A 25,727-nucleotide genomic window follows, 5' to 3' on the forward strand; every position below is an offset into this window, starting at 1 on the left:
TTTATAGAAACTCCTCACAGCAGTTACTTCCCTTGCTTCACCCGGTCAGTAACTTCTCGTATAAGGGAGGCCACTGCGTAGGAGTTTGAGATTTATAGTGCAGATAGAATTGTTTTACGAACGAAATTTGTTTTAGGTTATAAGAAGATTTTTTGACACAAAACGGTCTTAGAAAAATTCACTAAAAACGGTGTCAGCAATATTCTTGGAAGAAAACGTTAGAAAAACGTTTCCAAAAAAAAATTGTAAGAATGACCATATACTAAATTAAATAGATATTTCGTCTGATTTTTGATCAGGTAAGGCTTCATAATGGGTAACCGATAGATGTGGATTTTTGAAATGTGGTATATACCATAAGCATAGGTGCGTAAACGCACCTATGCTAAAAACCAATGGTAGCGATACAGACGGCGTGGCGATGTCCTGCACCACGAAGCTTATCGACCAACCTGGGCGATCTGTACAGCCTAATAGTGAGGCCGTCTTACCGTCAACCAGCAAACTGCATTCTTCGACAGGACATGAAAATATGCACACAATCCCGTCCGTCAAAATTATACAAACATATAAAAACAGTCAAGTTTCTGCATCTTTCTCGCTACTGAAATTTACTTAATTGTGTATACCCATTTATATACAAGAATGGTAATTATCATACCCATTTTGATACTGATACTTTCAAATCTATATGCATTTAAATACAAGCAAATTTCTGATTTCGATACCCATATCTATACTTAGATGCTCAAAACCATATCCATATCTCTAATTTTAGTCGAAAAACACCCCCCCCCCGTATTTTCGGCACCCCCTATATGCCCGTATATAGGAAGTTAACCCCCGCCGCCCCGGGTATGACAGGATCAGGAATGGTCATAAGCAACTACTGTAAGAGTGTATAAGAGGCACAATAAACGGCTCAAGAGTATGCGTTGGGTTTACATTGTACAGACAAATAGCGTTATTCAATCTAACAATAACTACCATGAATGCCTGGTGCATACAATAAGAACAAATCGCGTATAAGCAGGAAAACACGCCACACGAGATTAAGTACAACTAGCAGGAAAGTATAATATTTACATCACTAAATGATTAAATTGTTATTGAAACTCGTTAACGCAATATATATTTAAAAATGACTGGTCGCGTTCATAAAGGGCGACGGTGTGTTAAAAGGATGAGATATCGCGATAGAATGCGACAGTCGCCCTTTTATATGCGATATCTCGCCCTTTGAACACGACCGTCGCACTTTACGGACGCGACCGTCGCTTTTTATGAACGCGACCGTCGCCCTTTTATATGCGATATCTCGCCCTTTTAGAACGCGACAGTCGCCCTTTTATAGGCGATATCTCGTATATAAAAGAGCGACGGTCGCGTTCATAAAGGGCGATGGTCGTGTTCAAAGGGCGTGATATCGCATATAAAAGGGCGACTGTCGCATTCTAATTTTTAGATATCGAGTATCGCTTCGTGCGTCGTGTTTCGCCCTTGATGAAAGAATGGCGAGATTATAGATGGCACTATCCGGATTCCGTAAATTGGATCTTGAAATAGAAAGTGCAGAAATTTATCTATTCGACTTAACTTGTGTGTGTATTTGGAAGTGTCATTTATTTGAGGATATTTTAAAATCGAAAATGCAAGACATTTTATCATTGTTAAAAATTACTGGATCTTAAATTAAAACTGTACTTTTTGCTTGTGTTTCATTTACACTTTTATTTATTCGAGGCGGATTTTATTTGTGTTATGTTTCATTCATGATCTTCCTAGAGCTGTATCGAGCGATTGATTGATACACATACCATGCGTATGCGAGTTCAGAAGTGTTTCTAAGAAAAGAATGATCTTCCTAGAGCTGTATCGAGCGATTGATTGATACACATACCATGCGTATGCGAGTTCAAGTGTTTCTAAGAAAAGCACCATGTGGCCATGGGGAATCCTAGTTCTTCTTACATGTTTTAGCTTTCAGCTTTTATGAGTACAGATGTAAAGCGACGCATAGGATAAGTACCTGGTACTTGAGTTATTGCAACTAGGGGAAGGCCCGATTGGTTTTGCGAAATCTGTTTTGATTTGTCCAAGTCAGACTTTGTTATATATAAATAGTGAAAGCGTAAGTAGTTAACCACGACTTTCATTGTCACGACGAGGACTGTAGTGATTCATGATAACGTATAGATCGGTTTAAGCGTGTTAGGTGAAGTTTTATACGAGGTTATGCAAACTTAAAGTCTGATAAAACATTCAATCAACACAAACATATAACTGTGTATTATCAACTTTCGAAGTGCCATCTTTTATTTAATCGCGTCTTTGGTTATTAAATCTTCTTTTTAATGCCAGCATTCAACAAATGGCACACGGAGGCATCGGATGTACAGAGTCAGAGACTGGATACAACAGCCTGTACAGTCGTCACTCTCGGGTAAGTCAGAGACTTGAAGCTTTCTCAAACCCAGCAGCCTGTACAGTCGTCACTCTCTGGCAAGTCATAGTCTTGAAGCATTGCCAGACACAGCGGTCTATAGACATAGAGGTCTTTAGACATAGCGGTCTATAAAGCTGTTACACAGCAGTCTATGCAGCAGACTGTGAGCAGATTCGTATCTTCCTATACACTTCTATATTTTGATAGAAATCCTATATTTATGAAAAGCTATTGTCCTATATTCTGTCAAATTTGGTAACGTCTTACATTTATCTGTAATAATATTATTTGCTTGTTTCCCTTGCATCAATTTCGCATTTGTGTTTGGTCAAAGCATGTCTCTGTTGACAATCGATTACTAAAGATCACTAAGAATTTGTTCAGAAAAAAGCGTTTGCTAAGATAAGGAACTAACTGTATGAGTTTCATATTATCTGATATTTTTCTTTAAACAAAGTACATGTATAGGACCTTTTTGTATGGATTGTCTAAATTACTGAACAATATCCTATGCTTTAGGTAAAAAGAATATTAAAGCACATACATAAGAAAGCGATTGTTTTTTTTTCTTTTTGTGTGAACATGATTTAATATGGTGTGTTTGTATGAATGTTAATTGATCAATAGCTGTATAAAACAATATACATGTATTGTTAACAAATGAAACAGTGTTTTGAAAAGTAAAAGAAAAGAATAGTTTAAATCAGCTTACATATGTTTATATACATAAAGCGTGTATGTGTAAAGAGTAATCGCACACGCTAATGAGGAACAACACTTTCCTTAACACACAAACAACAAGTCCATAAAAGCGGAAAATGTCGTTAAAATTTTGCGTGGAATGTGTATCCATGGAATAATTTCTTCAGTTCTTGAACGCACCTCTTATCTTGCCACAAAACAATCATCTTTCTGCAATTAGAATTCCTTGTAGCTAGTTATAGATAGTAATTATGTTTATCTTTGGATTAAATGTTCAAGCAAAAACGTAAGAGGCTTAATCATCATATGCACAATAACCGCATCTTAAGTTGACTTAAAGATTATGGTTTTCTGTTTTCAGAATTATGTGGAAAGTGTGTCCGTGGAGATCAGCAGTATAATGACCCGGCTGGGGTACGGCGAGGAGATTAGACGATGGCGAGCTGAGAAATACCGGGAGATTGATAGGCTGTGGAATGCACGATTACGCGATGAAACTGTTATCACAGCTGGCAGCAAGGCAGAGGGGTTGACCTGCGCGCATGAAAGTGACCTGGACGTATTAAGCGTGTTGAACGGTGTTCTCTGTGTTGAAGCTGGTATCAATCTATACACCATACCAGAGAACATAGATGTGTTTAAGATGGATACATGCGTATATCCAGGACACTGCAGACTGTTACAAGAGAGACCAGCAAATGTACGCTATGGTGCAATTACCAATGCTCTGTCTGATGATGGATATGGAGACGTTCTATTATGTAGTAGTTTATTCCTAGATGAATGTTCGGCAGCAGCATATAAATTGCCATCAGTGTCGTATCACGAAAGAGCGGGACCATCGATGCCGATGTCATGTTATGACATATTTCATAAGGATAGAGTAGCTGCACTACGTTGTCTCTACCCCAGCATCTTACAAAAATGGTCTGCGAGACCACGATATTGGCCTCCACCCATCATAGTTAAGAAAGTCGTATCATTAGAAGCCTATGTAACCCCAGTTGGATTTAGGCAAAGTGAATATAAACACATAGAGTGGAGGATTTGTTTCAACACTGGTGAGGTAGAACTTGTGAACAACCTTAATGATACACAAACAAAAATTTATGTTATTCTCAAAATGATTGTCAAAGATATAATGAAACCAAAAAATAAAGAAATAACATCGTACTTGGTGAAAAATATCATATTATGGCAAGCAGAAAACACCCCACAGACAGAGTTTCATGAACGAAGCTTACTTCACTGGCTGCATGACGGGCTTAGAGAGCTTAGGACTGCTATTGAGACAAAACAACTTCGATATTACATGATTCCGGATAGAAATTTAATGGCGGCCTGTGGTTTGGGGGATGCGCAGCAGCATAAATGGGTAGCAGATATTACGGAAATGCTGGGGGAAGGCCCCAGAGTAATACTGAGATTGCCGAAGATACGAAAGGCCATTGTTGCGTCCCCAGAGCCGATGTTGTGGTTCAGCAAGAAAAGGATGGCCGCGGACCTGTTGGGGATGAATAGAAGAACGCAATGTATGGATCAGAATTGGGTGTTGGATGACTCGGATTGCATCCTGAATGCAATACGGATACGCTCTAAGGAGATATATATTGAGTTAGCACAACGAATGCTTCAGGAGGGCAGTTCTGTGATGAGTTTTTGTTATTTGTTAAATCTTTTAAAATGAGTATTCATGTCGTAATGAAACACAAACGACACAAATTACGTCTGTATCATGGCTGGCTTAATGGTCATACATTCTCTTGACAAAATGCAGATTTAAATTATCACATCAACGGCTTATGTGGTATTATATTTTCAAAATGTGTTATCTTGTATGCAGCATTTATGACATGGATGCTAAACTCATAGTTCACGTATTTGTGAACGTTAATTTAAGTTTCATTTTTCAAATAAATGTTGTCCCGGAGTTGAGCGTGCGTAAGAAAATTAAGAAGGTTTTAATTATAATAGTAAAAAGGATAATGTTATTTCTGACTCTGGATTGTAATTATAGTTTAAATATAGGACTCGTCCGCTGTATAGCCTTAGAGGGGCACAACGATGGCTTATAAAGCATTATATTTTCGCACATATAGGCTATCGTTTATGCAGAATGTATTTAATGGATGCAACACTCACAGTTCTCGAGTGTTAAATGCTTATTCAAGCCTTATTTAAAGCGTGCGTGAGAAAATAAGAAGTATTGTGGTATTTCTGACTCTGAGGTGTTCTTGTATTTCAAATATTAAACTCGATCGCTACTACAGTGTATTTGTGGTAATTTCCCAGTCTCATGTACGGCATATTTTTTACATGTATAAAGGCATTTTGTTTGCGCGCAAATGCATTTACACGTCATTTTGTACATCATGTGCAAATATTGAAAACAAGATCAGTTGTATAGCTGTGTAACACTATCAAAACGTATTTACTATTAAAGGTTGTATTGTTGGACTAATTACAGCTTCATAATTAAGTGTTTGCAATTAGAATGCTGCAACCACAATATTGTCTTAACCGTATAAATTTTAACACACCAAAACCAATGAATGTCGTGGATATAATACTAACAGGAATTCAGGTTTTCTCAGTATTATTAAAAGTGTAACCCCGCAGAGGCTGTTTTGGTCAACCATTAAGGCTACATTAAGGTCACCTAGTTGTTGACGCATGTGATTAAGATTTAAACCATCAGTAAATTATGCTTCTTTAATGAGCAATTATGAGAACTACGTCAAACTCGGGAAAGCTTGCATGAGCAATCTCTTTATTTGTCAGTAATTATGTACAATGGTCATTAATTGTTTCAATTTATGACAAATATGATACAATTTAGCCTCACAGTTTAAATAAAATAGAGTAAGAGTCATTTTTTGTTTTGTTTATGCTACCCGTACATAATTTTTGTGATGTTTGTGGTAAGGCCATATATGACAACAAGGGTGTAATTTGAGCATTGTGGTCTTATATTGCCCTATTTGGTGTAAACATGTTTCAAAGTATGTTTACTTATGTAGTTAAATTCACCATATGCATACAGTGAATGGCCCGTTTTTACCGCAGAGGAATAATCATAACAAACATTATATTCCAAATACATTGACAATCGGAAATTTATAAATACAGAACACATGTTCATAATCATTTTGCATAACCAGATGCAAAAACAATGTGACCTACATGGCTTGGTCATCTTTTACCCCTGCGGCATCAGGGAACAAACTTAGTGCATGAATATTATAAATAATGTCATGTGAAATAAAACTAATGTTTACTTTGTTGTTTCAACATGTTTTAAATGTAAGGTTTCAATACAGTTTAGATAAAAGAGTGTCTTCTAAAGACTTAATTTATCCCAAGAGTCATACTTTGAACAAATTTACTTTTAAATTGTAATTATAAAAAATATTGTTTACTCCCATGCCCAATATATGCAGCTTACTGGAATTCTTTGGAACACTTTGAAGGAGAGTCACCCAATGATAATTGTGTGAGGGTTTGTTAGAATCTGCCATTTGGTTGGTGTGGAGAATTCGAAGTAAATTGTTGACGACCGATATCACAAAACACACGACGCAGGACACTGATGGGATACCTGTCATAAAAGCTTTCAATCTCTTTTATGGACCAGAATACAAGATACGCGGCAAAAACCGAATCAGAGTAAATAATTGTGTTATACACATTATTTGACATCCGGTGTGTGACCAGTTTTTAGCTCGACTTTTCGAAGAAAAATGAGAGCTATACTACTCGTCCCGGCGTCGGCGTTGGTTAAAGTTGTGTATAAAGTCAAATAACTTTAACACTATCAAAGATAATTAACTCAAACTTGGAATACTTCTTTATGACAACAAGGCAATTGTGTAGGTCAAGGTGCATAACTCTGTCAGCATTATTTTTAGAGTTATGTCCCTTTTCATACTTAGAAAATTGAAAATTTGGTTAAGTTTTCTGTTAAGGTCCATTTTATTCCTAAAGTATTAAAGCTATTGCATTTAGACTTGTAATACTTACAACTATTATAAGGGGACTGTAGGGGACAAGTTTCATAACTCTGGTTGGCATTTTGACGGAATTATGGCTCTTTTTTGACTTAGTAACTTTGAATATTTTGTTAAATGTGTGTTTAGATACACTTTACTTCTAAAGTATTAAGGCTATTGCTTTCAGACTTCAAATACTTTCTTACTATCATGAGGTTACTGTACATGGCATGTTGAATTTGATCTTGACCTTTGAATGACCTTGAATCTTAATGTCAAATAAATAAATTTTGCTTACATCGCCATAACTTCTTTATTTAGGATCAGATTTGATTCATACTTTGACAAAACAACACTTACCTGACAAACGACAATGGACTCCACCCAAACCATCCCCCACGCCCCCCCCCCCCCCCTCCCAAAAAAGAAATAAATAAAAAATATTTAGTTTTCCTTTTTTTTTTAAATATCATCTAATAAATGACCACACCTCCACATTATTCCCCCTCTCCAACCCCCCCCCCCCCACCCCACCACACACACACAAAGAAATTATATTTTTTTCTAAACATGGTAAAAGACACACAAATATTTTGTGTTATTATTTTATTTTTGAAGTACCGTCCAACCATCCCACCCAAGCTATTGCTGTCAAATTTGAAATATAATCTTATTAGTGTGTTTTTTGTCTTTACAAATGTTCAATACATTGTGGAAAATATACCTGAACTCAGAATCGTCTATAATGTACCACTTCTTTAAAACATAAGCGATCAATATGTTTCAATTATGGTCCTCTTCAAGTTAGAATATGACTATATTACCTTGACATTTTTTAATATGAACAATTTCCCAATGATGGCTTATGTTATACTGTCAAGCACTCGAAAAGTAGAGCGCGCTGTCTTCTGACAGCTATTGTTACCACTGGGTTTGAACAAGTTCCGTTAAAGAATCACTCTGCATGTAGGATGTAACGCATTAATGTACACAACCTTAAGGCCAAGAACATTTATAATATAATATATAATATAACAATTTAAATCTTTAAAAGCATGTGAATCATGGGGTGTGAAAAGTTAAGAACCCACACTATATTAACAAAGATGAAACAAATATGAAAATATGAAAACTCTTTTGCCTTTTCGTTTGAGAGAGATGTTGATAAATGTTATTCTGATTTAAATATAACATGTTTATAAACAACGAGACCCCAAGGGTATGGTCAGATTTTAATTGAAACATTGACTGGACACGTACCAACAAGCCAGCCAAAAAGAATGCTAATAATTAGGGATGCAAGAGGTTATAAAAATCATTAACCGGCTAACCTTTTGCCATAACCAGCTAGTAACCGTTTAACCGAAACACCTTAAGTAGTTAAAATGTTAAAGTATACGTAAACAATGTCATACCGCTCGTACCTTTACTCTCTATAGAAACGAAAGTAATTTGAGATCGCGTGCATTGATAACATTTTTTTTTCTTAATAAAATGTGTTGTAACATTTATTTTAATAATTGTGTAAATGTTTGCTACATATTGTATTTATTTTTCCGTAAATAATATGACAAAACATCAGAATATGCCATCCAATGTCTCAACTGGATTTTATCGCGAGTTCGATAAACGTGTCAATTGCGTCTTCGCTAATAGCCCCCACTCCCCGCAGTTCGCTAGTTAAATTTTCGCGAGTTAAACAAAACAACAGTGCCAATTATCAAAACGTACCCCCTGTTTGTTACCACAAAGGTACTGATTTATTGCTGTATTGCATTGTTTGTTGACACGTTATTTACAATCGTCGATGGTGCGGCATGTTGTTCTTATTAGTCGCCAGCGCCAATTGGCAGTGTGTCGCGCGCAAAAATGTAACATCGTACGAATTGCATTATGAAATAGAGTAAAAAATTATTCCAAGAAAAAAGCATACTACAATTATTTTTTTCAGGTTAACCTTTTTCCAAAAATGTAACCGGTTAACTGGTCGTTTCGGTAGGTTAACCGGTTAACCTCTTGCATCCCTACCAATAATACAAACGATGTTTCAAACGTTGTATACAAACTCATTTTATGTTGCTGTTAGCAAGAGAGCCGCAATAGCCCTAAAGCATTCATTTGTGTTCAAGGTAACAAAAGAGTTTGATGTTCTAGTTTTTGCTTTGTTACTCAGAATTAAACTAAAATAGATGAGGTGAATATAACATTCACACTGTTTGATTAGAATTTGGTCACACATATGACATGTACAGTATAATGTTTATGATCTTTACTTAGGATTTGAAACGGTGGCCTACGTTTTGACTCCACTTTACCCATATTTGAGTTTTTTGTGATACTATCATGATAAAAATTCTGATCGAACTGCATCAATATATTGAGTAATAAACGTAGCTTCTGAAGTTGTAACGAAGATCTCATATTGACACAAGTTACATGCGCTGGGTAATATTCAATACATATGTTGTCATGTAGTTTATTGTTATTTTGGTGTTTAAACGTGTCTTATCAGCGGATATATCTCAAGCTGATTATGGAAGACCCAGTCTGGTATCAGATGATATTAGACCCTCCACCGCCCAATTAAATCAACTTTGTATCATAAACATTAATCGCTAATATACTAGGGTCTAACACAGGGCTGCAGCAAGCTGTCGCACCAAGGTCACACCCTAACCCATTTTCCCTACGCCATGCCCTTGTTTTGATTTCATCCCATTATAATAACGGAAGTCAGATTAGAAGTTAAAAAAAAAACATTAAAAATTCTTGCAAGTATCCGTTCTGTGTCGATACTTATAAACCGTATAACGTAGTCATATCCAACGCGATCGTACTGTAGAATTACAACCAACGAAATCAAAAGTAAAAGTGTGCTTTGTTTCCGGCATGCGCATTAAACAGAAGAAGACAATTATGTTTTTACTAATCCGTATTCCCAACACGATGTTCATCTTGAAAAATCTGACTGACAAACACTAAATTGTAAATTCCGATTTATACATGTTCAGTTCAACAGAAAATTCATGACAATCACCAGCATATTATATTATCATCAATTTTTATGCCCCCGGATCGAAAGATCGGGGTATATTGTTTTTAGCCTGTCTGTCTGTCATTGTGCCAGTCAGTCAGTCAGTCAGTCATTGTATGTGTGTGTGTCACAAAACTTTAATCTTGGTTAAACTTTTATAACTTTTTTAATATTGAAGATAGCAACTTCAAATTTGGCAAGCATGTGTATCTCATGGAGCTGCACATTTTGAGTGGTGAAAAGTCAAGGTCAAGATCATCATTCAAGGTTAAAGGTCAAATATCATTGTATTTTTCGTTCCTAAAACTTTAACCTTCGTTTAAGTTTGGTCATAACTTTTTGAATATTGAAGATAGCAAGTTGATATTTGGCATGCATGTGTATCTCATGGTAGCTGCACATTTTGAGTAGCTAAAGGTCAAGGTCATCGTTCAAGGTCAAAGGTCAAATTTATGGCTTCAAAGCGGCGCAAAATAGGGGGCATTGTGTTTCTGACAAACACATCTCTTGTTCTCACTAAAATTGCAAGAAAGTTCACATCTAAAGACCTATTATGCCGCATCGTTTTTGAGGGCGATTGAACATAGGTCGAACCTACGTCCTACCAGTTTGAAGAAAAATGGAGTGTAGATCGGAATGTGTGAAAAATCGCGACTTTGTCGTGTTCGTTTTCGCTAATTACTCGGTCGTTGAATTGAAGTGAGGTGCGTTAACGATAAAGGGCTTATACCGTTTTTTTTTAAAAGCATGACAAAAAATTCCTCCTTTAATCAAGTACATGGTCACAATATAATGGTATTGTTAAGTTAAGAGTGTTCTTCAGAAATCACTTAGTGTAAGTTAAAATCTTTTCATTATGAATAGACTAGTCAGCAGAAAATGCGTATATTACGGAGAACAACCGCATTTATTAATTAGCGTTGAAGTGCGCATGTATTGAAACACTACAAAACAATCTACAAAACATCATCCTCCAGTATGAAGGTTAAATTATCAAAAGAGGTATCTTAAAGACCACAATACAATGTTCAGTTGAAAGTTTGTATCGATTGAACAATTACTAGTTTTAAAATCCCAATAAAATAGGTTTCTTACTGAAATCAGTGAAACACAAACTTACTAATATATTAATATTGGTGTAGATTAAATGTACATGTTTGACGACAATACCTCAATCCAATATAGCTGTCAGTCAGCCACTCAGAATGTTGTCAAAGCAAACATTATTTCAATTACATTGGCTACTATGCTCTGTTTGAAGTTTCAAGGAAATCCAAGCTTGTCACAATGTTAATGCCTAAGTGTAATTGGGAACATAGATCGAGTATACATCGTCTTTATAAACAACTGTTCAAGTAGATTAAAGTTGAAGTGCATTATGAACGTTAAAAGTTCGAACATGAGCCATGCCTGGCCAAAAATAGGTCACGGGGTCAAAAACTATGTCAGGGGGTCACTTAGTGCGTTTTAAATATTCAACACGGTGTCCGCTCTCTATTTCAAGTAGTTTTCATTCGATCTTCACCAACCTTGGGTACAAGTTTTATCTAGATGATCTTTAGGCCAAGTCCGAACATGGGCCATGCCGGGCCAAAAACTAGGTCACGAAGTCACTTAATTCTTTTTAAACATTCAGCATGGTGTCCGCTATCTATTTCAAGTAGTTTTCATTCGATATTCACTTAATTTGGTCAGAAATTGTATCTAGATAATGTCTAGGCCAAGTTCGAACATGGGCCATGCCTGGCCAAAATCTAGGTCACGGGGTCACTTAGTGCGTTTTACACATTCAGTAAGGTGTCCGCTCTCTAATGCAAGTAATTTTTATCCGATCTTCACCAAACTTGGTATATCTCATAAAAATTTACACAGATATGCTTTTACGTAGTGACAAACTTACAGTTGGGGGCATCCGTGTCATCCATGTCGTGTGGACACATTTCTTGTTAACTTTATTTTTGTGTGTAGAAAACCATGGCAAAATGAAATATGTAAAGAAAGTCAGAAAATAAAAATGTCGAATTGCATTTCGTACACCTTAAGATGAGTAATTGTTAGCGTGAGGAATTACCAGATCAAAAGATACACTAAATCGTAATCGCACGATGGACCAATAATAATAATTAGGAAATAGAGAAAACAACTTCGGGTCCAATATATAATGATAGGTGTTTATTTCAATCCAATACGCCATATGAGGCACACGAGGACAACATATTTTAGAAATACACAAAAGAAAAAAACAGAAAAAAAACACGCACGCATACCCCCTTGTCCCACACACGCACACACTCAAAAGTAAACAAAACATTCCTAAACGTACCAATGTCCACGCAGAGTTGTCGTTCCTCTCACATACAATCTCTGCCATCAAAAGAAAAGCTTTCCAGATCTGGAAGGATTTTTGTAAGAATATTATACAAAGTAGTATCATTTTCTTTTCTATTTTGAAAATAGTGCATTCGTTTATGTTCATAATATAAAAAATACATAAATTAAAAAATAAAATAAAAATAAAACGGAAAAATTAATGTACCACGTTGTTAAGCTATCATAACGTGGTTGCTATCTCAACGCTGAGTTGACGCTCCGAGCTCTCACATACAATCTTTGCCATCACAAAAAAAATTCTCCAGTTTTTGACGAATATTTTTGTTTGTTTAAGTATTATATTCTGAAAGTACTTATAATTTTCTTTTATGTGTTGAAAATATTGTATGTTGAGTGATACAGTGGTTACTGCGTAACACAGACGTCTTCAGCCGAGTTCCCATCAGTCATCAGGTGTTTCGCCCCTTATATCGGAACACCCTCTTGATGGTATAAGTTTAGGTTCATAATTAATTTTTTTTTAAATATATAATTTCAAAAAAAGTAAAAATAACAATGGGAAAAATTATTGTACCACGTGGCTCAGCTATCATCGCATGGTTGGTTATAGCGACAGGAATTTGATCCAGCTATGCTGGTTCCAGTCAAATCTCTGCCCAGAGCTTGGCTCCGTCGACTCGCGGCACATGATGATCACCTGGATCTCGTCAACCACTTCAGGCGAGCAGAAAGTGACATCTCGGCTTGTTCTTAGATATTACACGATGCCAACCTACGCGCAGAGATGTGACTCAAAAGGCATTGCTGAATTATATCCCTGCCGTGATAACCGATCGTGGAGTGAGTGCGTGATAACCGATTGTGGAGTGAATGCGTGATAACCGATTGTGGAGTGAATGCGTGATAACCGATTGTGGAGTGAATGCGAGATAACCGATCGTGGAGTGAATGGCGAAATGGGTATGGTCTCCGCCTGGTGATCGGAAGGACCCTCTTTCCATCTCTACTTATCCCTCTCAACATAGTTTCATAACCTCCAAGTTTGTGTTCGGGAGATTACATCTTACGTGTCCTCGTATGGCTTAGCTATTATAAGATTATTTATTCACCATCGAAATATATGGTATGTTTATATTTGATTAACACGGAGTTTTCTGTCGACACTTAAAAATTTCGTGAAATAGATCTTATGGCGTTTCGACCATCATAGCTCAAGCCCAGTCTGAGACATTGCGCAGTATGGTCAGGAGCTGCGCTGTCCGTTATAAAATCACGCAATGTTTCGTGGTCCCATCGGTCTCCTGATCTACTGGCTGTATCTACGCTGGTCGCATATGACGTATGTCCAAACTTCACGCGACTACGGTATTTTAAAATCCAATTAGCTCTTGTAAATGGAACACTCGGGCACAATAATTATCGATGGAAAATTGAAGTTAAACTGTGTTATTTGTAACAAACTCGCAAACTTCGGTAGCCTATTCCGGCTTTCATAATCGATTTCCACACGGGCTAACCGAAGACGGTAAACATTTGTAGTTAGATAATATAACGATTTCCGTCTTACCATGACGCATATATACTATTTAAGTAGTGCTTGTTTTCCCATTTTGAAATCAATTTAGTGACCGAGTACTGACCATAAAGGTCTGCGAGATGGATTTTAACGCGTAATTGTCACTGGAATACAATTTGTGTCTATGAACATGTAGAAAGTAGTCTGTAATTTCTTTACACTAGACAGTGTTAATTCCTCTACCACTGTACACAGACGTGGTGATGTGGCCAAAGTTCTGGTGGATTTCTCTCGAATCAGCCAATGACATATTCGAATGTTTTAATTCGGGTCTTCTGGTGTTATGTAAAGGTAATTTACGGCGAAAAGCTGTGTTCAGGAGCTACCCCGGAAAATCTTTGATAATCTGCATTCATTACCAGCCAAGATTAATTCACAGAGTCAAATGGAGCTTAAAATCCAAAGACTTCCATTGTACACCGTCCAGCCGACCTACCCACTCAGACTCCAAAGACACATTTAAAAAACACCTTCTTCATATTATATTCTCCCTTCGTTCCGTACATATTTATATCTCATTGATGAAGAGTAAACATCCGTGCTTACTTATGCATACGCGTTTCTTCACTGCGTTTTCTCACCTTCGTCTGTTTTCATGAATAGCAATTGTCAATACGTCATATGTGTCTAAAACTTAAAAAAGTATAATATGCATGAAGAGTAAGTGATACAGAATCTTAGTTCTACAAGACCAACTAGTATTGTCCTTATATATCAGTGGCTTGATTGAATGCACCCCTCTTCACAGTAGGGAATGTCTGACAGTCAGTTCATGTTTCGAATGGGCAATTGCATATTGCTTAATGAACTTTGTATATTGCTTTATGACAACTCCATATTGACATCAGAATTACATTTGAGCCGCGTTCTGAGAAAATTGGGCTTAATGCATGTGTGTAAAGTGTCGTTCCAGATAAGCCTGTGCAGTCCGCACAGGCTCATCACGGACGACACTTTCCGCTTAAATGGTATTTTTCGTTTATAGGAAGTCCCTTATTACCGAAAATTGTTTAAGCGGAAAGTGTCGTCCCTGATTAGCCTGTGCGGACTGCATAAGCCAGTTGTGCCCCTTATTCAAGGTAAAAAATAAAATATGAAGCCCTTACCTTGTAAAGGAATTACTGTATCTGGTTTATATCAACAGGAAACACAAACTATTGTGCTAATGGGTAATTAGATAGGGAGAAATATGACTTTATCGTTGTTTATGTTGATAAAAGACACTGTTCTCCCACTAAGATGGTAAAATAATATAATTGTTTCAACACCTTTCTCATTGAAAGTTCTTTCTTATAGAAAGAAGATGTTTCCTAAGAAAACTACTTTTACAGTAAAAGGTAAGATTTTTAGGTATTATATTTGTGTGTAAAAGCTGTCTATTATAATTAAAATACAAAAATGTTTCAAATTTGGACTTGAAAGGCAGGAAGAAATTAATGCTTATCTTTTTTAGATTTTGCAGTAATTAATTTTATACTTGTATTACAGGTATATGTCTCTCTGACTTCCGTGCCATTTGATATGTTCACTATAGACAGGCTTTATTGCAGATGTATACTTTTATGGTTATAGCATTCAAGCAGTTCATTACACATTGAAAGTTTGAAAAAGCATGTTAAAAGCTGTGCATCTATTAACTTATTTTCAAATAAAAGTTTAACATGCCAAAGTCGAGCTTATATTTTTACAAAGAGTTCATATCAACGTCAGAAGAACGTCTTATGTTCAAACATAACGGCATTGGGTGTTACGACTGATGTTATTTGACGTTTCACTTTTAACGTGAAGAATGCGGAAAACCTTATTGGTAAATATTCCAGTGATCATAAATTGGAAAAATGGTAGGTGTGCGAAAATGAGACCTCCTTAAAATAAGTGAATCCACAGTATGACGTCATCGGAATATGCGTTTAAAAACGTCAATCTTTATGTTTAAAAGTATAAACTGGTGGACAAAACTTGTCATAGTGTTCGCATCGTTATAAAAAAAATCTAATGATTTATGATGCACACATGTTTTGTGGATACTCTGAAGACATAGAATATTTTAATCATTGTTCTTATATGTTTACTGTAGTGAATAACATAATATCTTTAAATTTTTCATTGAAAATAAAGATGTGAAACTCCAGGTGCTGGAGCAGTATTGCATGTTGGTGACATGCAATTAGTTGGTCATTAATTTAAGGCAAGTGACCAATTGCCAAATAGTACAACACAGCACAATACAAAACAACATAAACATATATAAGAATAAAGCTTGGGTCACCGCCTTGGAACGGTCAACCTCACACTTGGCCCAGCAATATTCATGATACATATAAGTGTGAATAAAATTTAACCTCATAGCATTGCAACTCAAATTAAACAATAATAAAAGGAAACCAAAACGCATTCATTTTAATTACCATTTAATTACTCAATGGTAGGGAAGAGACCAGAGCAACAGAGTTACAACCTTTTGAGGAGCGATGAAATGAAATTACGAACAAGTGTCAACTACATCCCTTATTTTTATAAAATGATTTGAGAATATAGCAAACCAACTTTTATTTGAATAACATAAATCTTTACTCAAATTAAAATATATAAGGCGTAGGTTAAAACTAAACCCATACATTCCAGAGTAGGTAAGCAGCTAGAAATTCTCGCATGATTTCTTGGCTTCCTCAACTGACTTTTTTTCTCCTAGTATTTGATGTAACATTATGCAGACAATTTGTTTACTGAAAATGACGCACACATATTTTATAGAAAATGTTTAAAGATATATTCATGTTCTGTAATCAAATCCCTTATCATTAAAACAAGCCAACACTTTTTCCCCATACATGTTGCAAACTGACACAGATTGAGCAATATTTAAATGACACGTTCTTGATCGTTCTTGTTGATGCTCTGTGTTAGTGTCATTTTCTTTACAGATTAAGATGGAACAATATAACATACATTGGTTAAAAAGTTCGCAATTTATTTTAACAAATATTATTTAAGCGAGACTATACGATTTTTGCATGTGTTAAATTGTAATATATTGATTAAAATATGTTACAATAACGCAAAATAGGCAAGAAAAAATATACATTAAAGACGAATTTCATAAAATGCAGCAAAGACAAATTAGCGCACCGAGCCGATTGTGACGAATATATTTCGTACATATTTTCCTACAATAACCGAAGCATTCATCTTTTTATTAGGTTCGGAGTTAGTGTTCGTGTGTCGTATGAATTTATATCGTTGCAGGAAATTAAAATGATCCGTAAAACAAAAATTTAGATTCACATCGTACATGCATGATATACATGCTGGCGAACTCGACTGTATAGACATTGTCGATTCCAGAATTAAATATCAGGCTTATTTCGCATTTTTCGACACATGTCATTCTTAACTTTTATTTTAATTTATATTGAATTATATGTATAATAAGTTTTTACACCTTTTATATAAATTCATAAATATTTGACAAAATCGTACAGTCTCTGTTTAAAACGGAAATAATACAGTTTATGAAATGACATAAAATAAATATTACACAAAGATACGCATGTCTATTAAAACATGCCTACTTAAAATAATATACAGATTAAAAAACAGTAAAAGCATATTAATATACCATACAATATGTACTGCTATATATTTGTATAATTTGTAGTTACCGGTATATGTCTGTTTTTGTTTAATTTAAATTTGTTGCTGTATTAATTTCTTTTAGTTATATCACTGACTTATGTCAGTCAACCTTCTCACAAAATATGTGAACAAGTCCCTTCAAAATCTTACACTTTCTTCCTTCCATGACCATCCAAGCCCATATGACAATAAAAATGACCCACAGGTCCGTACAGGGGCAAGGTGGGGGGCCATCCTTAACATGGTTAGAAGAGGCAGAATGAAAAAAACAATGAACAATTATTCAAAGCAAAGTTAAATATATCAATATGCTTATATGTATTTTGAAACAAATATAACTAGTTAATATTAAATGATTGAGAATAAACTAAATTTATACAGACATGTTTGCATTCATATTTAGATGTACAGTGGCATAGAGATGACATTTACTCCTCTTTTTTATAAACTGCACTCCTCTTTTTTCTATCTCGTTCCCACGACATACTAACAAGAGGGAACGAGTTAACTATGTCGTGGGAATGATTTATTAAGTCGAGAGAATGAGATACAAAAAAGAGTAGTGCAAAACTAAATAAATGAAGAGTGCAATGAAAAAAGAGCAGTGCATTAAAAAAAGGAGAAGTGCACTAAACACTTTACTGCACCGCTCTTTGTTTCGTTGCACTCCTCTTTTATTTAGTTTTGCACTCTTTTTTTCTATCTCGAACGTTCCCTTAACTTAGTTAGTTGTCCCACAACATAGCTTACTCGTTCCCACGAGTTAGTAAGTAGTTCCCTTGAGATAGTTAAAATGCTCTCTTCTTTTGTTTAATGCACCCCTCATATATTTACTGCACCGCTCTTTTTTGATTGCACGCCTCTTTCATTTAGTTGTGCACTCCTGTTTTTCTCTATATCGTTCACTCGACTTAGCTGACTGTTCCCTCGAGTTCGAGTTAGTAGGTCGTTTTCTCAAGTAAGTATGTTGCTGGAACGAGATAGAAAAAAGAGGAGTGCAATGTAAAACAAGAGGAGTGATTAACAAAAAGGAGTGAATATCACCTATATGCCACCGTACTACTGATGATCAATACATGCATCTTACTGGAACGTTTTGAAGAACTTTGATAGAGGATCACCCATTGATCATTTATGTGAAGGTTTGTTCGAATCTTCGAATGTTTGAAAGTGACAAGGCGGTTCAGAATATAATAAGTTATAAGTAGTTTTGGTCTATCGATGTGTTTAAAAGGATGTTGTCCCTGAAGTGCGGAATGTAAAGACTCCAGGATCATAATTAACAAGGATGTTAGTCAATATATATAATATGAAACCTATTGGCATTGCATTTTGAATGCGCTGATGTTGAATATTATGCTGATATTTATAAAATCTATATAACCCATGCGACCCTAAACCATTCAGGCTATATTTCATTTGACTAAGTTAAAACAATCAAAGCATTTATAGTGTTCATAAGCTTTTTCTCATATTTGACATGGTAACCTAAGTTTTGAAATACACTTTACTTAGATTTCATCTTTGTTGTGATATTGTGATGATACAAATTCTTACCAAATGTGATCAAAATTTAGTCATAAGGGTAGCTTCTACAGTTGTTACAACTTAAGCGTAACCTTTAACCTGTTGACCAGGTTTTTGATATCAATAGGCCCAAATTTTACGTTGATTTAAATATTGTCGAGATAAACATTTTTACGTTTATATTTAATTTGGCCTTAACCGAAAATCGGAGTTTGCTTTATTAGATCTGTACTGTAACTTTGCTCTACTTTGCTGTCGGTGTCATGAACTGTAATGAAATCCTTGTAGGTCCCGACTTTGATGGCATGAAAGTATTAAACTTTGCATGTTTTGTTGATTTACCCAGACAAAATGGACATGAGTTAATTAGAAGCGAATTAATAATTGTCTTCGTGAGGTAATCACCAACGGTTTGGAGTTCCGATGAATAGGAATTAATTACAAACATCAGAATAACAAACCGTTGGTTATTACCTTTACAAACAACGTAAGCTATATATAATTTTAAATCTAACATGATTGTTTATACATAATATGCCCTTTTTCCACAAAAAATGCATACATTTGTTTTCATGACGACAACAATCTTGAATTATAATAACTTTTGTCAGGTTCATTAAGATTATTTGAGGAAATTACATTCAATAACAATATTAAGCTAATCATGCCAAATGTATACCAAGTCAACAGGTTTGGTAACTTATGTATGAACATTTGACTACTTAAATGTGGTTTCACTGGGCCGAATGCAGAAATGATATGTTTGTCAAACCTATCCTATATATCACATATTTAAGGAGGCACATTTTACTGAACTGAACATCTGGGAATTTCTTGAATTACCATGACAACAGAGGGCTCTCTTTCCTTTTTTGTGAAGTAAAAGTAAGACGCTCATTTTATTTTAAAAAAAATCACACAAATTTCAAAATTGTGAGAAATTTAGTCACAAACTCCTCAAAATTATACTAACAATATTCACATACTTGTAGAAATTGTAAAATGATGATTTTTTTGCACAGGTATAGTAAAATATTTTCATTGGCTGGACACTTTTGCTTTCGAAAAATAAAATCATACATCATATGAGCAACTAAATTCTGACATGTTTAACTGTATCTTCAATGATCCATAGTCAATACTTTTGACAAACATTAAAATGTTTGCCTATGTGATTTCTGTTGTGTGGCTAGACACATTAGTTATACATTGAATTTTAGTTCTCGTGTGAGAAATGTAAGCCATATAATTTTTCCAAGTTTAAAACCTTTGTCAATAACAATTGTGCCATGTTACATGCGCATAGGATTCCCTATAAATCATACATATTAACAGTATTTGACATTAAAATGCATTTCATAAAAATGCAATTTAATCTATTTGAAAAGAAATTATTCAAGCTTTAAAGAATATTTACACATATAAACGGATAAGAATACGAAAATCTACTCCAAATTGCTGCCCTTTCCTCGCTCTCTGCCAGTACTACATTACTCAAGTGTTTTCACTTTCGTCACATGATCTTTCTGATTCAAGGTATTTCCGCTGTAAAAGTGCATGCTTAAATCTTACTGTGATATCTTTAAAGTGACTCCTCATTCAAACAAATCTGGATCCCCATGCTGACTTTTTAAACAATTTACTGACGGTCCAATGCACTGGTGTGGTATTTTAGCCAAACTAACGTTACAACACTGGTTTCACCAGTTTCATACTTGAAATTTCTCTAACAACAAGCAAATTCGTTGAATTGATATCCCCCTTCTCCTCATTTATATATAGACACTTATGAAGTTTCATGTTAAAAAACTTAAATAGTTTCTGAGATATAGCTCTTAAAGTTTGTGACAGACAGACGGATGAATTGTATTTTTGAATATAAAATGTCTGTTAAATGTCAAACAACTTACAAAGGCTGGTTTTGTAAAATAGTGTGGATATATTAGATTTGTGAAATGCTTGCATCAAAACTGTGAGATGGCTGACCCAGGCCACACGCAAAGAAGGAAAAAAGCCCTACAACATTTACAGGTTTTGATAGCAGAATAACTCCATAATGTATTGCAGTATAACCACATGATTTGTCGCAAAATAACCTTTATTTTCAAACGATGTATACACAAATAGGTAAGGGTGGTGGAAGAATGATAATTAAATAAAGCAAAGTTAAAAATGATTCTGTAAATTGCAGTGGAATTATAAACTTGTTAAAATCCACTTTATACTGCAATTTGAACCACAATGTTTGCTAATGCCATTTTAATAAGGCAAAAGGAAATTATTACTTATATTGAGGTATAAAAACCATTGAAAACAAATGATAATAAATTTATATGCAGAAATATGCAAGTACTATACTGCCATAGATGATCTAGGAGATAATATAGCACTTGTATGTATTCTATATGATTAAACTATACATGTCAGTCAATTACAAATAATTTGCAAAGTATCTTGTGGAGCTTGCTTAAAATTGTTTAATAAGTGTACGAACTGAATGTTCTAAAAACAAACCTCTTTAACCATTGGTGGGTTTTCATACTCAAAATACTTTTTCCAAGTATATAATCCCAATGATGGTATTGTTTAGTTGAGTGTGTCTTTCAAAAATCACTTTAAGTTTCAATTAAACATTTCTCATTATGAATAATATCTTCCTTGTTGAGGAGAACACTTCTAGTTATTTACTAGTGGTTGAAGTATGCATTCATGACTCTGTATTAAACCACTTGAGAACAATCTACCATTCATCCTCCTCCAGTCTGAATGTTAAATTATTAAAAGTGTTTTTGGAAAAGAGCATAACAAAATTGCCAACTAAAATGTTTTTTTTTATAGATTAAACAATGTCTAGCGTTAATATTTCATGTACAGTAAATTGTAGCCTTCAATTGTTTACGTAAAATCTACTTAAGTTTACATGGAAGGCAGATTGTTTACGTGAAATCTACTAATGTTGACATGGGAGGAAGATGCAAATAGCATCAACATACAAAAAACATGAACATGTGCGCAATTATATCTGCAATCAATTTTCTCGCTGCATACAAGTATGGAAAGGAATCTAGGTCAAAACCTCAGGATAAGACAGCTACAGTAAAACAAGAAGGTCAACACACACCCTTGTTGACTGTGAGTACTTAAATAGTGGATGGCTGGAAATAGCAAAAAGGCGTTTTCTATGATCTGATTTAAATATTAGTAAATTGTATCGAACACATTGACCTCACTGTTGCATTATGCAGCAAACACAATTTGACACGATTTAGTTGTATTATGCGGTGAACACATTTACCTGATTTAGTTGCATTATGCAGTGAACAGATTTACCTGATTGTTGTATTATGCAGCAAACATATTGACCTGATTAATTTGTATTATGCAGTGAACACATTGACCTGATTTGGTTGTATTATGCAGAAATCATATTCATGTGATTTAGTTGTTTTATGTAGCGAACACATTGACGTGATTTTGTTGTTTTACGCAGCGAACGAATTGACCTGGTTTAGTTGTATTATGCAGCAAACACATTGGCCTGACTTAGTTTTATTGTGCAACGAACACATTGACCTGGTTTAATTGTTTTATGCAGCAAACACGTTGACCAGATTTAGTTGTATTATGCAGCAAAGGCATTGACCTGATTTTCAAAATCTCAATTTAAATAGGTTTATGTTAATTCATTATCTACAAGGCTGTCCGGTTACGGTTAGCGCAGTGGTTGGTACATGCACTTCTCACTTCTGCAACCGGGGTCCAATCCCCATTCCCAGGGCACGTGAGTTTGGTAGGTGGTCACTATAACGGACAGGTGGGTTTCCTCTGGGAAATCCGGTCCCTCCCCCCCCCCCCCCGCCCACAGCATAAGACCACGCCAAAATTGAATAACTTTCAGTAAAACCTAAATATATATGTAGCTGGAAACTGAAGCTTTAATTTAAAATTCGTTTTAACTTTCATGAGTCTAGTAATTAAATTAGGTAGGAGTGGTGGGACACACTATGGGTCTCCACATAATGCAGGCACTGTTCCGGAAGGACCTCATGAACTTTATCTTTGATTATAATCTTTTTTTTGTAACACCCCGCATCAATTTACGTAGATCACTTGTTTAAGCAATGAATGATTATCAGCATGTTTCTCAGCATGTGACATCCTGCCAATCTCTCTTAGAGTAATAGTTACGTCTACCTTAAGTCTCGAATAGCATCACGCACATCAGGGTGTTATACTTTACTACGCATGTATCACTGTTACCACATAGTTTGTTTTTTTTATATTGTAATAAAGGACATGACCTCAAAAGCCAATAAGAAACATACAAATATAATTTAACACAAATAATGCTACGTTTATGAATACAATCAGTCAATATGTTAGGGTCGAATGGTATAACAAGGAGGTATTTTACTCAAGTTCAAAATGTAATTCACGCATATGAAATGGAGAACAAACATAAGTTTCCCTCCTACCAGTTTTTAATACACACATTATAATAATTTGAAACAAAGTAACAATACTAGTATTATGCATGAGGAATTTGAGTTAAAACCTATGTTACTATTTTTTTATACCAGACAATGGGTATTAATAAAATTAACCTCATTCATATTCACATAATTCAGAGATTGTTTTCAATATTTTACAATCGTCATTAACGGGGGATGTGCCGAGTCCTGTAAGGACACACTCATCAAAGCGCAGAGCTATTTCCAGAGTATATCACTTAGATACGAAATGTGTTTGCAAAGCTTTCTTCCAGAAGACGTTAGCTATTGGTGGCAGAATGATAGATACAGCACTGAAATCACTATCTTCAGGAACATTCGCTTCCTTTGACAGGCGTTGAAAGCACACTCCCCATAACAAAACCCCAGATGCAATCATAGAAGATGTTCGTAATCATATAGAGTCATTTCCTACTGTAGAAGCACATTACACACGCCAAGACACTAAAAGGCGTTTTCTATGATCTGATTTAAATATTAGTAAATTGTATTAATTATACAAAGAAAACTGTAAAGAAACGGGCAGGCAATACATATCAAGTTCAATGTATCGTACAATTTTCTGTGAGGAGTTTAACTATTCATTCCATATAACCAAGAAGGACCAATTTCAGACGTGCGCTGTGTATAGAAATAAGGAGATAGCAGGCGAGCTAACCATCGATTTGAAAATTGCTTTTGAATACCATATCAAAACAAAAAACAGAGCTAGAAATGAAAATAAGTTGGATAAGTCCCGTGCAAAACAAGACAAGTCATGCCATGTTGCAACATTGGATCTAGCGGCTGTTTTACCGATTTCATGTTCTCTTGTGAGTAAAGTTTATTATAAAAGAAAGCTCAATTGTTACAATCTTTCTTTTTGTTATTTACAAAACGCAAGTTCGACATGGTTTTTGTGGAATGAAACTGAAGGAAAACGGGGCTCTTGTGAAGAGGGAACTTGTCTTTTGACTTACATGAAATCTCTTCCTATCACAGTAGAGAATGTCTGTTTTTATTCTGACTGTTGTTGTGGTCAAAATCGAAATAGGGTTGTTACTGTTGCATTGATGCATGCTTAAGAGAAATGTAAAAACATAGAGACACTATTGAACAAAAGTATTTTGAAAGTGGACATACCCAGATGGAGTTGTGATAGTGTACTTGCTTCAATAGAACGAGCAAAGAAACTTACATCGGTATATGTACCAAGCCAGTGAGAAACAAATGTGAAGGTTGCACGAAAAAGAAATCCGTATGTTGTAGTGCCGATGAAATACTATGACTTTTTAGATATCAAGCATGTAGCCAAATATGTACTACCGTTAAACGTTGTAAATGTAAGTGGACAAAACGTTTTATGGACAAAAATAACATGGATAAAACTGCAAAGTAGTGATCCGGGGCGTGTGTTTTTTAAGAGCAGTTTCGATGACACCAGTTTTCAGTGTGTGCAACTTAAATCCTCAAGGAAAGAACCTTCTATAAAATGTGACTTAAAACCCTTGTATGATGCCAAACTTCCAATTACAGTAGCAAAGAAAAAAGACCTGCTATCACTTTGCTCTGATGAATAATTCCTTCAGAATATGACCAGTATTTCAAGGATATTCCATCTGATAAGACAACTAGGGACAGTCTTCCAGAACCAGATACAATGGAAGAAAGTGAAGATTCAAATGTGGAATAGAAAATCTGAATCTTGACTTTCTTCCATTGTGAAGGTTGGAGACAAACAAGTCCATACTGATTGAAATATATGTATTGTTACGTCACTACATGTGCATGTCCTGTTAAAATCTAGAATGCAAAAGGAAATAATGATGTACTTCTGTATAATAATATCTCGTATTATGAATATTAATATGAACATGTTTCGTTCAGTTTCTCAAAATAGATGCATAGCACAGGGCTGTTTTGCCTTAAGGGCACTTAGACCTATATGGCATAGGAAAAGCAGGGTACTATTCTTATGCTAAGTAGCACCAAGTGC

General features: G+C 35.2%; 1 protein-coding gene across 1 annotated transcript; it reads left to right on the top strand.

Annotated features, from left to right (window-relative positions):
• Nucleotides 1-1,396: 1,396 nt before the first annotated feature.
• Nucleotides 1,397-9,724, top strand: LOC127862837 (uncharacterized). The gene is made up of 4 exons (XM_052402095.1): nt 1,397-2,443; nt 3,510-4,680; nt 6,589-6,647; nt 9,650-9,724. Exons 1-4 carry the CDS (start codon nt 2,372-2,374, stop codon nt 9,722-9,724), a joined length of 1,377 nt encoding a protein of 458 aa, XP_052258055.1. The 5' UTR covers nt 1,397-2,371.
• Nucleotides 9,725-25,727: the final 16,003 nt, after the last annotated feature.

Source organism: Dreissena polymorpha, chromosome 16 (assembly GCF_020536995.1).
Source record: "Dreissena polymorpha isolate Duluth1 chromosome 16, UMN_Dpol_1.0, whole genome shotgun sequence".
Lineage (NCBI taxonomy): Eukaryota > Metazoa > Mollusca > Bivalvia > Myida > Dreissenidae > Dreissena > Dreissena polymorpha.